This window comes from Metarhizium robertsii (genome assembly GCF_000187425.2).
Source record: "Metarhizium robertsii ARSEF 23 chromosome Unknown MAA_Scf_2, whole genome shotgun sequence".
In the NCBI taxonomy this organism is placed as follows: Eukaryota; Fungi; Ascomycota; class Sordariomycetes; order Hypocreales; family Clavicipitaceae; genus Metarhizium; species Metarhizium robertsii.
In genome coordinates, this window is record NW_011942160.1 from 3,698,304 (window position 1) to 3,711,695 (window position 13,392).

The 13,392-nt window shown below is 52.9% G+C and overlaps 3 protein-coding genes across 3 annotated transcripts; 1 reads left to right on the forward strand and 2 right to left on the reverse strand.

Moving 5' to 3' along the window:
* Nucleotides 1–255: 255 nt before the first annotated feature.
* MAA_10836 (uncharacterized protein) lies at nt 256–1,888 on the forward strand (the record flags this gene model as incomplete). Its single annotated transcript, XM_011412755.1, has 3 exons — nt 256–1,051; nt 1,137–1,349; nt 1,407–1,888. The coding sequence occupies 3 exons, from the start codon at nt 256–258 to the stop codon at nt 1,886–1,888; spliced, it is 1,491 nt and encodes a 496-aa protein (XP_011411057.1).
* A 791-nt stretch (nt 1,889–2,679) lies between these two features.
* On the reverse strand, nt 2,680–3,273 carry MAA_05359 (uncharacterized protein; the record flags this gene model as incomplete). The annotated part of the gene is made up of 1 exon (XM_007823357.2): nt 2,680–3,273. The coding sequence occupies one exon, from the start codon at nt 3,271–3,273 to the stop codon at nt 2,680–2,682; it is 594 nt and encodes a 197-aa protein (XP_007821548.2).
* Nucleotides 3,274–9,540: 6,267 nt separating this feature from the next.
* MAA_05358 (PP-loop family protein) lies at nt 9,541–11,615 on the reverse strand (the record flags this gene model as incomplete). The annotated part of the gene is made up of 3 exons (XM_007823356.1): nt 9,541–9,622; nt 9,679–11,428; nt 11,486–11,615. 3 exons carry the CDS (start codon nt 11,613–11,615, stop codon nt 9,541–9,543), a joined length of 1,962 nt encoding a protein of 653 aa, XP_007821547.1.
* Between the last annotated feature and the right edge of the window lie 1,777 nt (nt 11,616–13,392).

A 13,392-nucleotide genomic window follows, 5' to 3' on the forward strand; every position in this document is an offset into this window, starting at 1 on the left:
CTTTGGGAGAGGCCTTTTAATTTCGTTTTCGCCTTCCTCCCGTGAGTGACTTTCAACCATCCATACATCCATACATTGGACATCCCGTGACGCCGATCTAGGAGTATCTAGCAACAATGCGGTGCCAGGCTCCTTGTGCATCTAATCCACCGCCCCGTTCATCCTAAAGGAACTCTGATGACGCATGAAAACACGAGTCCATGAAGAGTAGACAAACGAACCTCCCAGGGACATTCATCGCCACATTCAACTTCAATGCAGACTCCGGAGAAGCGCCGCGGCGGCGGCGGCCACGCACTGCGCACCGGCTCCAGACACAACCACTCAACACCATCCACGTCAGGCACCGCCGCATCCAGCAACCCAAACTCCACCGGCAGCGGCGGCGGCAGCAACAGCATGCCGGCCATGCCTCCCCGCGCAGCAATGGTCAACAACAACGCAGCCGTGTCCGAAGACGCCCACGAAACCGCATCTAGCAACGCCTCCAGCGGCGGCGCATCCGTCACCGACAAGGACAAAGATGGCTCATCGGCCCCCGCGAGGTCAGCATCTATCAGATACACCGCCTCGTCCTCCAAGGAGAGGCAAAAGGAGCGCGACGCGGTGCTGGTGCGGGAAAAGGACGAGCGAATAGCCTATCTGGAAAGGGAAATGGGCATTATGGAGCGCGAGTTCCAGCGCGAACTGGACAAATTGAGTCAAAACGAGAGTGAAACGGCTACCTTTTGGCAGGCGAAGCATAGTGCCTTGAATCAGCAATACTTGCGGACAGATACGGAGCTGCGGCTGCTGCGGGCCGAGGTTGATGTGCGAGAGGCAGAGAGGGAGGAGTTGCGGCAGGGATGGGAGCTGTTGAGGAGGGAGCTGAAGGAACGGGATGACGAGATGAGAGGGCTGAGGAGCCAGATTCGAGGGTTGAAGGAGTTTGTGAGCACGAGTACAAGGACGGATGGACAGACGAGCGATGAGGTTTTTGGGGATGGTATGGCACGGTTGGGGAATGGGCTGCAGAACTGGGTTATTACTAATTTCCGAAGGACGAGGCTGGGTAAGTTTTCTTCTCCTCGTCTCCGTCTTTTTTTTTTGTCGTTGTTAGATTGCATGGCTTGCTAACATGACATGGATCGTGATAGTCGACTTTGCAAAAGTGGACGAGGCAACGCTCGCTGAGCTCAGCGAACTCGTTCCCATGTATGAGGCACTCGCTCAAACTGTCAAGGTACACTTACTACAGTCGGTGGTGTCCAAAATCTTGGTAGAAATGGTCTTTGATACCTACTTCGTGGGCTTGTCGGATGACCAGACGCGGTGCTTTCGCCAGATGGAGGAGCTCTTGTCCTCTTTTTGTACGTCATTTTGCCTGCATGGCTTCTTTCTTGGTAGTTGCGACTAACAACATGCAGCAGCTACTGACGAGTCGGTGAATCAATGGCGAGCATCCACGCTCGCCCTTATTCGCCGCGACGCCCCTCAACTCCTGCAATCTTCTACAACGGAATATGTCGAGAAGGTGATTTCTCGGATCAATCGTATATTAGATTCTATTACCGACAGCAGCACGTCATCTGCGCCATCACGCTCGGAAGCACGAGACTCAGCGCTTCGCGTACTGGTGAATAACTCTGTCGAACTGGCGAGGCTACTGGTGGCTCAGAAGGCCGTGTTGAGGGTGTACATGCCAGAGGTGCTCCCCCATCAACAGGTCATGTTTGAGCCGGAAACAATGGAGGATCTGGGAGACGAGGACGAGGAAGCTCTTGCCAGAAGGGAGATTTGGTGTGTTGTGTTTCCGGGGGTGATTAAGCACGGGGACGAGAACGGGGGCCAGATGCAGTTTCGAAATGTTATTGCCAAGGCGAGGGTCCTGTGTAGTCCCGATAATTGAGGGGCGAGAAGGGGTGAGTTTCACGGTACTGGCTCATGGTAGAATTTTTTTGATTTTTTTTCACGCATGGCAGAGAAGGCGTTGGGGTTCATAGCGATAGATTTTATTTACGCTTGGATATATCAAAGACAAGGCAATTAGTTTGCCGTTCAGTTTGTGGAGTTTTCTACCGTGAAACAATGTTTGCTCTGTTATTAGGTGAAAGTTGTGAACTGGCGTCTTGATTATTGCGGGGGACAAGGGCGTTTGGCCATATCAAGCGGCTTCTCCGCCAGCGCCCTCGAGCAGTTTGAGAACTAGAGTCATTTTGCGACATCGACGAGAATATCTGCCATGTTTCCTACGGCATGAAGGGGGGAATTTCAATTCTCTGCGGCCAAATATGCCCAAAGATCGCCGCTACCCTCCCTGTCTGAAAATCCGCACGCTCCGCTCTTTTCCTCCAAGGAGATCCTGGGGTTGTGTTCGCCAAACTCTTCGAGGCCGCACTTTGCGCATACGATTTGTGATATTGCAGCAACTACACTGGTCTTTTGGGGCTGGTGCGTTCCCCGGGATAGCAAGGGGTTTCATTGCAGGGTGCTGAAGAATAGGAATTTCTCGCTCGGGCACACTATTTGCTGTAGTTGTTCGGGCATCTTTTCTGAACCAGGGGGCCAGACTTGACGTGGTTGGATAGATGTATTCGAGACCAAGGTCAGAGAGGATAAGGAGAGCCAGAGTCCAAGGTTCGTATCAGTCCTACAAGGGACTCCTCCGGTAGTCTCTCACGACAGGAACCCAAGGAACCCTCAATCGGGATTTCTCGTAGGGTCCCAGGGCGAGGCTCTCCTCTCAGGCACGGCACTGAGCGTGCTCTGCTGCCCGGGCGTCATCTGGCCCGCGGCCAAGTCGGGCGTGAGGGAACCGCTTGGCGGCGCCTCGGTCGACGCTCGAGTAGGTGGGCGGTTTGCCTCTTCTCCCTCCATGACGCGCTTGCTGGGTTCCTTGGCACTCTTGGGCTTGGGGTCGGCGCCAACGCTGGGCAGCTTGAGAGCATCGATGTGGCTCCGCTCAAAGGCCTTTGCGTAGGACAGGCGCGAGCCCGGCTGCGGTTGCGGCTGCGGCTGCGGCTCGGCGCGGCCAGATGGGCTTTGGTGTTGCAACTCTTGGTCGTGGTCGTGGTGGTCCTTGGAGGTCGCGGCTGTGCGCGAGCGCTTGCGCTTCCACCATGCCATGATTTTGGACCAAGGCACGCCTAGCCAGCCAAAGAAGAAGACGGCTATGAGGGTGAGGATGACGATGACGGGGATGAGCACGGCAAGGTTGGGCCCGTCGTAGTCGTCGCGCTTGTGGAGGCGGCTGTTGGAGGCGACGGTAACTGGGACGGGCAGCGGCGGTGCCATCATCTGGTACGCACTCGGGACTCGACACGATGACAGGTCCCGAGTGGCTGTTCTATTCTTGGTGTTGGCTTCACTCTCGAGTCTTGGCGGCGGGCTCTCGACGGAGCGTTGTGTTTGAGCAGTACTCGGTAGCGCTCTGTTGACAAAAAGAGGCGTGTTGGATATCGATATGAGTTCATACAAGATGGAATCGTCTGGCAGGCAACTACGAAACAGGACGCAATATTTGAGCTCGGGCCCGTCTTGAACGTACCTTCCCAGGTTGGCATGCAACTTGTGCAGTTTCTTGGACGGGATTGGCGTACAACCAGCACACAGCTGGCGCACAGCTGGCGTCCCGTCGACGGGTTAAACTGGTGTTACAAATAGTAGACGACAAGCATCCTCGTATCGCATCACGCGCTCGTGACCTTCAGCCCCCGTCTCAACCGGCCGGAGCATCTGCCCACTCCGCGGTCAATCTTCATTTGCCAGCACCTTCACGGGCTCCACGCGACATTGCTTCGCCATCCAGACACAAACGCGGGGGATCCCAGCTGGCCCATGAACGCGTGGAAAACTCGGGCAAGATGTATTTTGACCTGCCAGACTGGACCAGACGCCAATACGCTCAGCCGCTAGCTAGCATATCATAGGCAACAGAGTAGCCATGGCCAGATCCATTTCTCTGGCAGGCTCGCCGACTCGGCACCGCACAAAGTACCAGCTAACACTTGTGCCGGACGAGACATCTCATCGGCTCCACCGTGCCGACTGCCGAATCGTGGAGTCGTCTCCGTACCAGTCTGCACGCAATAACGTCTTGTCCGGCTCGACTGAAGCGGCCCCATCCATCTATTACCCGAGCATCGCTTTCCTTCCATGTCTTCTTTTCTGCTGACATTGGGGAAAAGATGCATCATTGTGGGTCTTTCCGACAGCAAGCTTCAAAAGCTAGCTTCCAAACTCAATGTCAAGCCTTCAACGCTACTGGCGTTCGCGTCACACTCTAGACATTCGATAAAATATCCTCTGCTATCGTCTACAACCAGACCAGCAGCATAATGTGGATTGATATCAGCGTGAGCGGCCCGAAAAAACTTCACCTGCACGTGAGCAAGACAACAGTCTTCTAGCCAAGTCGAATACCCTATTTTGAGTTTCAGCAGACTTCCAAATCGTGGGTACGGCGCACAGCCAGTTATAGACATATATATATATAATATAATTTGCCCCAGGAAATTGGCTCCATGGGAATCATGAACAACCCAAGTAAGACTTTCGGAAAGCGCTTCTTGGCTTCAGAAAAGAGGTTCGAGGATTCGCCGCTCTCACAGGTGAGACAGCAACTTTGAAGCGGACCACTACTGCAGAAGAAACACATTGTTGAGCCGCCAATAGAGCGAGCATACTCTCTCACCAAACTCCCTGATGTCTGATTTGACATAATGAGGCCAAGAATCCTCATCCACGGCGCCTGCAGCGGGGCCACTACCTCGAGAGCAGGGGTGCCCCCGGGTGCTGCTTGAGCCTCATCTCTCCGGGTCTGCGTGGTCCCCCTCATACCTCTCTCCCCGCTCTCAACTCAACCGGGCAGCTTTTGAACTTGCGCCGTGGCAGCTCTTTGCTGGTCAGCCAGCCAAGCCCAATCACAGTCTGGCCCGAGCCCGGAACCCTTGCCAATACGACATGGCGGTTCAGAAATCACTTCTACTACTCCGTACTTCATCGCCAAACTCAGCCTGCCCGAAAATCGATTTAGACCCATGACTCTCCATAGCGCCCTTTTGGAGACGGCTGTGGCGTTGGCGGCCCAGAGATTGCATTGCCTTGGTGTGTTTGTTCAACCGCCTTTGTTGTTTTCCAATACCTGGCGCACTGGCCACCCTCCACTCTCACAAGGACTTGACATGACTTTCATAAATCTATTTGAAAGCAGGCACCGCATGGCACCGGGCTGGTAGATTCGGTGAGGGCGTACTCTGTAATTCGCCGTTCCCCTTTTCCTGGGCATGGGATGAATTGGTGGTGGCACAGACATCACACCGGGGCTACGAAGCCATTGTGGTAGAGCAAACATGATATGTCTTCTGTGACACAACTTGGTTCCGAATAGCACACGTTTCTGTGTGAGTGCTTGATTTGACAGCTATAGGAGATGCTTCCTGTGCCTGCTCATCGCATTTGGGGCGGATATCCGGTTGACTGCGACGAAAGCCTATGGTCATTTGGTGTGGTGTATGTCTCCTCCGATATCGCGACCAGGGCTTCATTTCAGTAAAATACCGGATGCGTCTCTTTCTTCTCCCAAAACGGTACTCGCTCCACCAGAGAGACGAGCTTCAGACCGTTGTATGTACTTGGTCAAGAGAATGGCCAAAGGTGGGTGAGAAAAGCCGGCAAAGCCCCCACCACATATCATCCAGGCTTGCCGCTGGGGGCTTTTTTTTTTCTTGCGTTGGTCAACCCTCACAGGTTGAGTTGAGATATTCGTCTGGCGGGTGGTCCTCTTGGACTATTCGTATTGCTCAAATTCTGCGAGCTAGGACGATTCAACGGGTCGATCTGACAAAAAAAAAAGTTCCGCCGTCTCTGGTAACCCTGGCCTCTGGTCTAGACTGATCGGCGGGAGCACTGCGCGCACCAACATAGCGGTGGACCTAGAAAGGTCAATCATCCCGCACCAAATCATCAACGAAACCCGAGCACGCATCTGTCTATACATCCACGGCTTGGTATTTCATTTCAAAGCAAACCATCAGGAGTAGAAGAACTCGGGGCTGCGAAATATACCGACTCTCCCCTCTGCTCACCATCAGTCCTACTCCCGGTAGGACTTTGATTCGTATCTGATACCCCACTCTTGGTCGTCGCGCAACGCTAGGGCGACAGCCGGAATCCACATCATGGCCTTCGATCCAGGAGAGATTGACGAACTAGTGGGCCGAGTACAAAGGAGTCGCGATACCCATCAGTTTCTCGGCTTTAGCCATGGTGGCGGACAATACTATCCCCAGGAGCTACTCATTGAGGAACAACTACCTCTGGGAGAGGCCCACACCGAGCGCGCTCCATCGTTGGCGACCAGTGCGACGCGAATGAGCCCAGCTTTTGACGCATCTGATCGTTTATCAGTATATACCAGCGCCACGGCCCCTCCACCCTTATATGGTCCAGAAACGGTAGGACGTCACCGTCCCGCGGTGCCGGATCCCATTCCGACAAATTTACCGTGCGAATTCAAGAACTTCTCTGGCTGCAATGTAGTCTTCCCCTCGAACAAAGTAAACTTGTGGATCGACCACATAATAGGCGAGCATCTGAACGGGTGCTGTCCTAAATTCAGTATTTGCTGGTTTTGCGACGACGGCAAGTTTGGGTCTCCTTCGAACCAAGGAGACGAGATGTGTTTCCGCCAGAGACTGTACCATATTGCTGGCCATTTTCATGATGGAATGACAGCAGCAAATATTCGGCCAGACTTCTACTTCCTTGATCATATATACAAGCGGCACTTGATTGATGAATCGACATTTGAATGGAACAGGTCGCAAGGAGAGTTTCCGAATCATCATTTACCGCGCGACTTGCATTTCGGGGTCCGAGAAAGACCGGGTGAGGTCCACGTGGAGCATGCCAGATCAACCCGTCGAAGGCGTTAAACGATACTGACAGGATACTGCAAAAGCCGTCAAGGTGATTGATTCGCTCCCAGCAGTGCCGTAGCGCACTAGTTCGGTCAATTATTCTGTTTCGTTTTCCATTTTCTGACTCCTTGCTGCTTCAAGGGGCTTAGGGATATGTCGCTCACTTGCAGGCAGCGCGTGTTGGCATCGGATGTGGTTGTTCTTCGCGGCCGGGCGACAGACGGACTGGACTTGGATGCGTTGCATGTTTCGGTAACAGCTCCGGACTCCCCCACCATGTTCGCCTAGCTCAACCGCGGCAAACCCGGCCGAATCCGGGATCGGTGGTGTCGAAGCTATTTGTTGCAAATTCTCCACTAATGGTTGATGGCGAGTCGGGTAGGCCTGAAACTCGACAAATCTGGGGCAAAAGTGAGGCTTGCAACACGTCTAGGCAGGGCTGACTCCATGGGTCGGTTGACTGGGACTTTCACGAGACGGGGTTTGGGATCTCGGCTTCTGTCGTCGACTTTTTCGCAGCTCGTTGTTTGAATTTTGGCGTTTGATTCTTCGAGGGTTGGGACGTTGGTTCATATCATCTGGCGGCACTGTCCGACAAGCAGAAGGCCACGGCGATAAGACCCTCCTGACACCGAACGGCAAGAGTATAAGCAAGCGTGACGAGTGGTGTATTGCTCGGTTCGTCCTGTTGGAGGTTTGTCGAGTTGACAAGAAAGAATGAAACATTTTCCGTTTCTTAGCGTCTTTTCTTCCATTCTTTTTGTTTCGACGGGGACGGGGCTTGGCTCGAAGGGATGGGAAAGGGCGGAGCGGTCAAGTAGATTGTGCAGGCAGGCGCGGCCGCCGAGGCCTAGCTGCCAGGTAAGCGGGGATTGGGTTTCTCACGATACTCCAGATTGTTTGTTTGTATCTCAGCATTGATGCTAGCCATACGTTTTAACAGGTGATGGTGTTGACTTTTTGTTCCTTTTCTGTTGCGTGGAAGGCTCTGCTTTTCAGGGGCGAAGCGTTTTGAGAAAAGCCTGGCCGCCTCGACAGCGTACCAACGAAACTTGCCGTGACACGAGTCGCCTCACTCTGTGGGCGTAAGACAGTTGCAACACACAAACTTCCAATTCGATCATGGCCCCCTGCAATCAACTGGCTGCTTGGCAGGCAGCCATCTCCATTGGTATCCCTGCTGCACGCAGTACACGCATGAACATTGACACCATTGGTCGTGGTGGCCTTGTTCGCCTCGGTGGCGACAGGGCCACGGCATGGCGAAAATGCTGATGACACCGAAGAATGTCAACGTCAAATCGAACAGGCATGCGCCCGTCGGAAATTCAGGGCAAACAAAGCCATTATGAAACTTGGTTCCTGCTTTTTTTTTTTCTTAATTGAAAACTCGTCCCCAATCTACAGAGTTTGCCGTTTTTGCCGACTCACCTGTTAACAGGATTCGTCCCTAATGATACCACACGTCGAACCAGCTTGTTCAGCATAGTAGCACTTGATTTACACGAAACGAAAAAAAAATATTTAGCCAGGGCAGGACTCGAACCTACACCTTCTGACTCCGGGATAATGATACTATAATGATACTGATCGCTTCGGAGTCAGACGCTCTACCATTGAGCTACCCGGCCTTTATTGGCCTTTGTTGGAGGATGTTAGTTAAAACTATGTTAAGTACTGACTATCCCCTCTGGTGTGTTGAGGCTCAAGTGGGGTCGCGGGCCCCATAATACCCCTGCGGGCAGCTAGTGACCTCGGGCGACTTTGCTAGCACCTAGATTTTAGCATATTATGATGTAGCGATTTGTACTAAGCCTTCTTACAGTAACTTATATCATCACCTCTTTTATTAGCAGATCTATGTACCCTTTAGAATCTAGCTTCTAATTGGATACACATCTCTACAGAGACCTGACTGGAGCCTTAACACACCAGAGGGGATTATACAACCCTTCCTTGGTAAGTAGGAATGCTACCACTCTGCCAACCCCACGATCTGGCACGTACAATGCCTACGCAGTTTTGGCCAGTGTCTCTCTCCAGATTTGAGGGAAACGATGCCACAGAAACCCAGTTTGGTCAAACTTGCATACGCTGGCACACTAGTGTACACAGCCCAGCATGGGCAGGGTTAACCGACTTCTTCCCCAGTGCTTGTTGAGATATCTGCTGTGCTTAGAATCATGAGATTTTATGAGACTTGTCGAACCAAAGTGGCAATTGAAAATCTGCTATTAAACCCTTTCTAAGTTGGCCAACTTCGACCCAATCAGCAAATCGCCCTATAAACCGCATATTTGCTAGACGTGCAGTTACAAGGCCTCCTGGACGCAAGAGTGGTTGTTTCTGCGTATGGGAGGGGTTTAGAGAGTTGCTTCGTTTCTTTTTGGGCCGTCCTGCAAAGAGAACATTCGCGGGGCTCACAATCCTGATAATCCGGCTCTCATGCCACCGAAACTAGTCTCTGGGCTGGCGGTGTTCAAAGTTCTCAATCGACTTTTCGACACGTCCCCAGTACTTATGCTACTTCATGTATAGCTACGAAAGAAACTAATATAAGTTAATGAGTATGCTGATCGTCCTATTGAGAGGTTCTTTCTGAATACATTGTCCCTACAACGCACTTTGTGCCCTTTTCGCATTAAATGCCGTCACCCTCTGCCTCCGCAATTTCCTTGATCTCGTCCATGGCCGATGATACATCGGCATAGGGGCCTGTGCCCCTCTCTTCTTGAGTCCAAGCAGTGATGCATCAATCCATCTATATCTTGCTTCATACCTAACCCATCGCTCTAAGCCGGGTATATGAATTCCCAAACTAGGGAGTGCAAGTAATGTCAAAGTCGGAGTAGCCCCGTCCTCTGCTTTTGTTGCTTCAACACTATACAGCGCGGGTAAGGAGTATCGAATCTTCCCTGGGGCGTAATACTTGAGGATCTGCTCTAGCCGTGAACGTTGCTTCGGCGGCAGTGCTTTCCGGAAAGGTTTCGCATGGTGCGGTAGGAGAGGCAGGATGTGGAATCTTGCCGGCACGCAGGCACTCACTCGGATCCAGTATCGACCATCCCAGAGCTTGGCGGTCTTCCAGGTACGCCAGTGATAGTGGCGAGAAGGTTGGTCGTGTATTTCACTGACTAAGGGGGTGATACGATAATTGAGATAGCCGGGGAGTTTTCGCTCTGGTAACGGTTTGATGGATGAATAGGGAGCTCGCGATAGGAACCATTTGGTTGATGCTGGGCCGACAATGGGGTCAAAGACGACGCCGGCGATAGTGAATGCCTTTGGTAGCGATAAGTCTGGCTGAGAAGCAAGCTCTGGAAAGAGTCGGTCAATGACATTGTCTAGGTTCGCTAACGGAGGGACACTGATGTCCGGGGTGACGAATTCAACCAGTTTGCGGATAGCGATGGCTGCTATGAGTCGCGAATGGGGTTTGCGAGCCTCATCTCTTGGCTTAGAAAAGAGACGCCGCCAATGTGCGTTATTCGACCTGAACGACGCAAGTTCAATAAGTAGCGTGCCTGCGTTTGGGTCAAAATCATGTATGACAGCTTCACGCATCAACCAGCGTCGCGCCTCAGCTTCCTCCACCCTTGTACGACGCTTCGCTTCTCGCGACATGTCGAGGATTGCTTCCTTGCGGAGTTCAGGTGGAAGTAGGCTATGATCCATGTGTCGAATGGCATTTCTCGGCGTGAGAGTCGGATCAGCATTTGTTGGGTCTTCGAACCACTTGATCTTGTTGGCCTCACAGGTGGCAATGAGCCTATCCTTATCAAACTCCAGGAGCGGTCGGTATATCATGATGCCACCATCTTCACAGTTTAATGGGGTCAAGTACGGCACACGCGAGTCTACATCGCGTATGATGTGACCTGGAAAGTGGGCTGACAAATCATTAATACCAAGATAGTGCTTCAGTCGGTCCCAAGGCTGGATTTCCCAATCATCCTTCATCATCCACCTCAGGCGCTTCATTTCCTTGTTGGGTGGTTTGAAGCTTAAATACGGATGTTGGGCCGACTGATCATCCAACAAGCCGCTCTTGTAAACGCCATGCAAATCGTAGCATTCCGGGATGGCATTGGCCTCTCGTATCCCCTGGTACCCACGATATTGATGGCCACTCATGTAACGCATGAGAACCGTTTCGTACTGGTCGTCCCGATGGTGGGCAAAGAATAAACTGGTGGCATTGAGGTAGCGGCAAGTTGACCCAAGCATGCGGTACCGCATTGTCCGCGCAACACTCTCCATGTTTGGGAGACTACTCGGATCTTGGCCATGTCGGCTTACATCCTTCCAGTTGAGAGGCTTTGTGACTGCTTTGAGACCTAGCTTCTTGAGCTCCTGTGCCACCTTGACTGCCTCGAGCGTGCTCTCTGGTCTCAATCTATGATCAACGATGACGCCAAAAGCACTTTCGGTCGGATTGTCTGCAATTTTGATGCCTCGGTGTGCTCTTATGAGGTTGGAGAAGAGGAAGGCCATGGCCATGGAATCCACACCGCCGCTGATGGCAAGGGCTGCCAAAGACCAGTTAGCATTTCATGTTTGGCCATGTTTGGAGGCAGATGGCATACCAACTCGCCGCGGTCGTGCATATCGGACTGCTGGGAAGCGTGGAGGACAGACGGCCTCAACAGCATCCCGAAACTCCGTCAAGGAGATGGGCTTGGCGCCATGATGAAGGACGCGAGTCGGAACGCTCATTCCATCGCAGGTTGCGGCAATGGTGCAATTGTGAAATGTGGGCAGCGTTCGAAGTTGTCGAGTCTCAGCTATTTGACAGCCGGATTCCGTTGACAGAGTTTGGTCAGTGCGCCCTCGCCAGGCCAGATGTGAGGCTGCAAGGCATTACTGGGAAGCTATGATGTGTTAGGACGGTAGTTGGCGGTTGAAGTTGAACGTCGCTAGTACCATTGGGACCTTGTCGTGTGGGGCCAGCCAGAAGTGGGATTAGGAGTCAGGACCCCGAATGTCAAGCTACTAGTTGCTACTCCGTACTAACGACGGAGTAGTAGCTTGAGCTCTGGATATCAGTTGACCAGTCTTTCCAATCTAGTCAGCGTCAGCTGAATTGCATGCTCCGGCCACGCCTTGTTCTTTGCGTCTGGCCTCTGATCAAGTCGCCACAGTAACTACCCCTTGCCTCTCTGGAAGATGCCATGCACGAGGGTCAGGTGTAAGTTGTCACAAGGGACAAGATATGGCGGACTGGTGAGGCGCGTGTGTTAGCATTGGATGAGACGATAATGGTTAGCAAGTCAGGGAATTTTTCTTAGAATCCTCCTTTTGCTCACGTCTGCCGCATCTCTGAAACCGTCGGGTGGTCGTCACTGCAAAAGCCATGCTCAACGTTGATTCTCGTCCACACTTCCGTGAGGCCTCGCAAGCAAAGCGAGTCTGACTGCACCCATTGGCCACCAGACAACAGGCACTTGCATGCAGCTTGATGCACCTTGCAGCACCTTGCAGCGGCAGACAGGCCAAGCAAAGACTGTGGGCCAGTAGATGCGTGGCCCCGTTCGTGTGGCAAAAGCTGCCAAAGGGAACAAAGGGGAGGGAACATTGAACGGCTGGAATGAAACCATCACGACGGTGGCCGGCAAGTTCACGCATAGAGGTGTTGACGGCAGTTGCCTGGCCGCTCGCTCGCCACTCAATCTCCATCGCTCCTGCCATTTGTTCGCCACGAAAGCGTGCTCCAGAGCCTAGCAACCTAGCTTGGTCCTTCCTTGCCAATCCAGACTACCTGCCTGTAATCAGTTACGACCTGAGTTAAGTTGACCTGTTATGTTATTCCCTGTTCCCTGTTTGGGACCACGAGGCAGTCGTTTCTCTTCTCTCCTCCTCGCATCTTTGCCATCATGGCTGCACCCAGTCCGTGATCTGTGGGCCTTGCCCTGTTTAGTTGCCGCAGCTTTGCACTTGGGCGACTCGCAAGTCGAGTCTGGTGTGCCTCGCTATTCCTTGGACGAGCATTAAGCGTGCATCAAGCTCCACGAGCACCTCCAAGCCGGTTGGTGCCGGTCATACTAATGCTCGCTGCCCCGACAAGATCAAACTCCAACCGACCATCCGACATCCCATTAGCCATCCAGCGACCATACACCACCACAAACCACTCTCCCTACACGCGCATACACACGAGAGGCAGACGCAGGACGCGAGCCTTCCGCCACCCAAGACACGGGGCTGCTCACATGTCGCTTGACTTCTGTTCGCAAACCGGCGTGTGTTCTAGCTCCCCCGCTTGGAGCATCGCAGCTTACAATTTCCACCTCCCTGCCGACTCAGTCCAGCCTCTGCCGTTATCCCTTTCGCAAGCATCGGCATCGTCATTTTGCCGTTATAAGCACCTGTGCAACCATCGAGCCTCGCCTGGGCTCATTTCACAACCGCTGTCTGTACATCCCTCCATCGCGTTCGTGAAAGTTCCTGCAGACCGAGGCGCGCCAACTGCTCCACCATCTTCATGCTGGCTGTC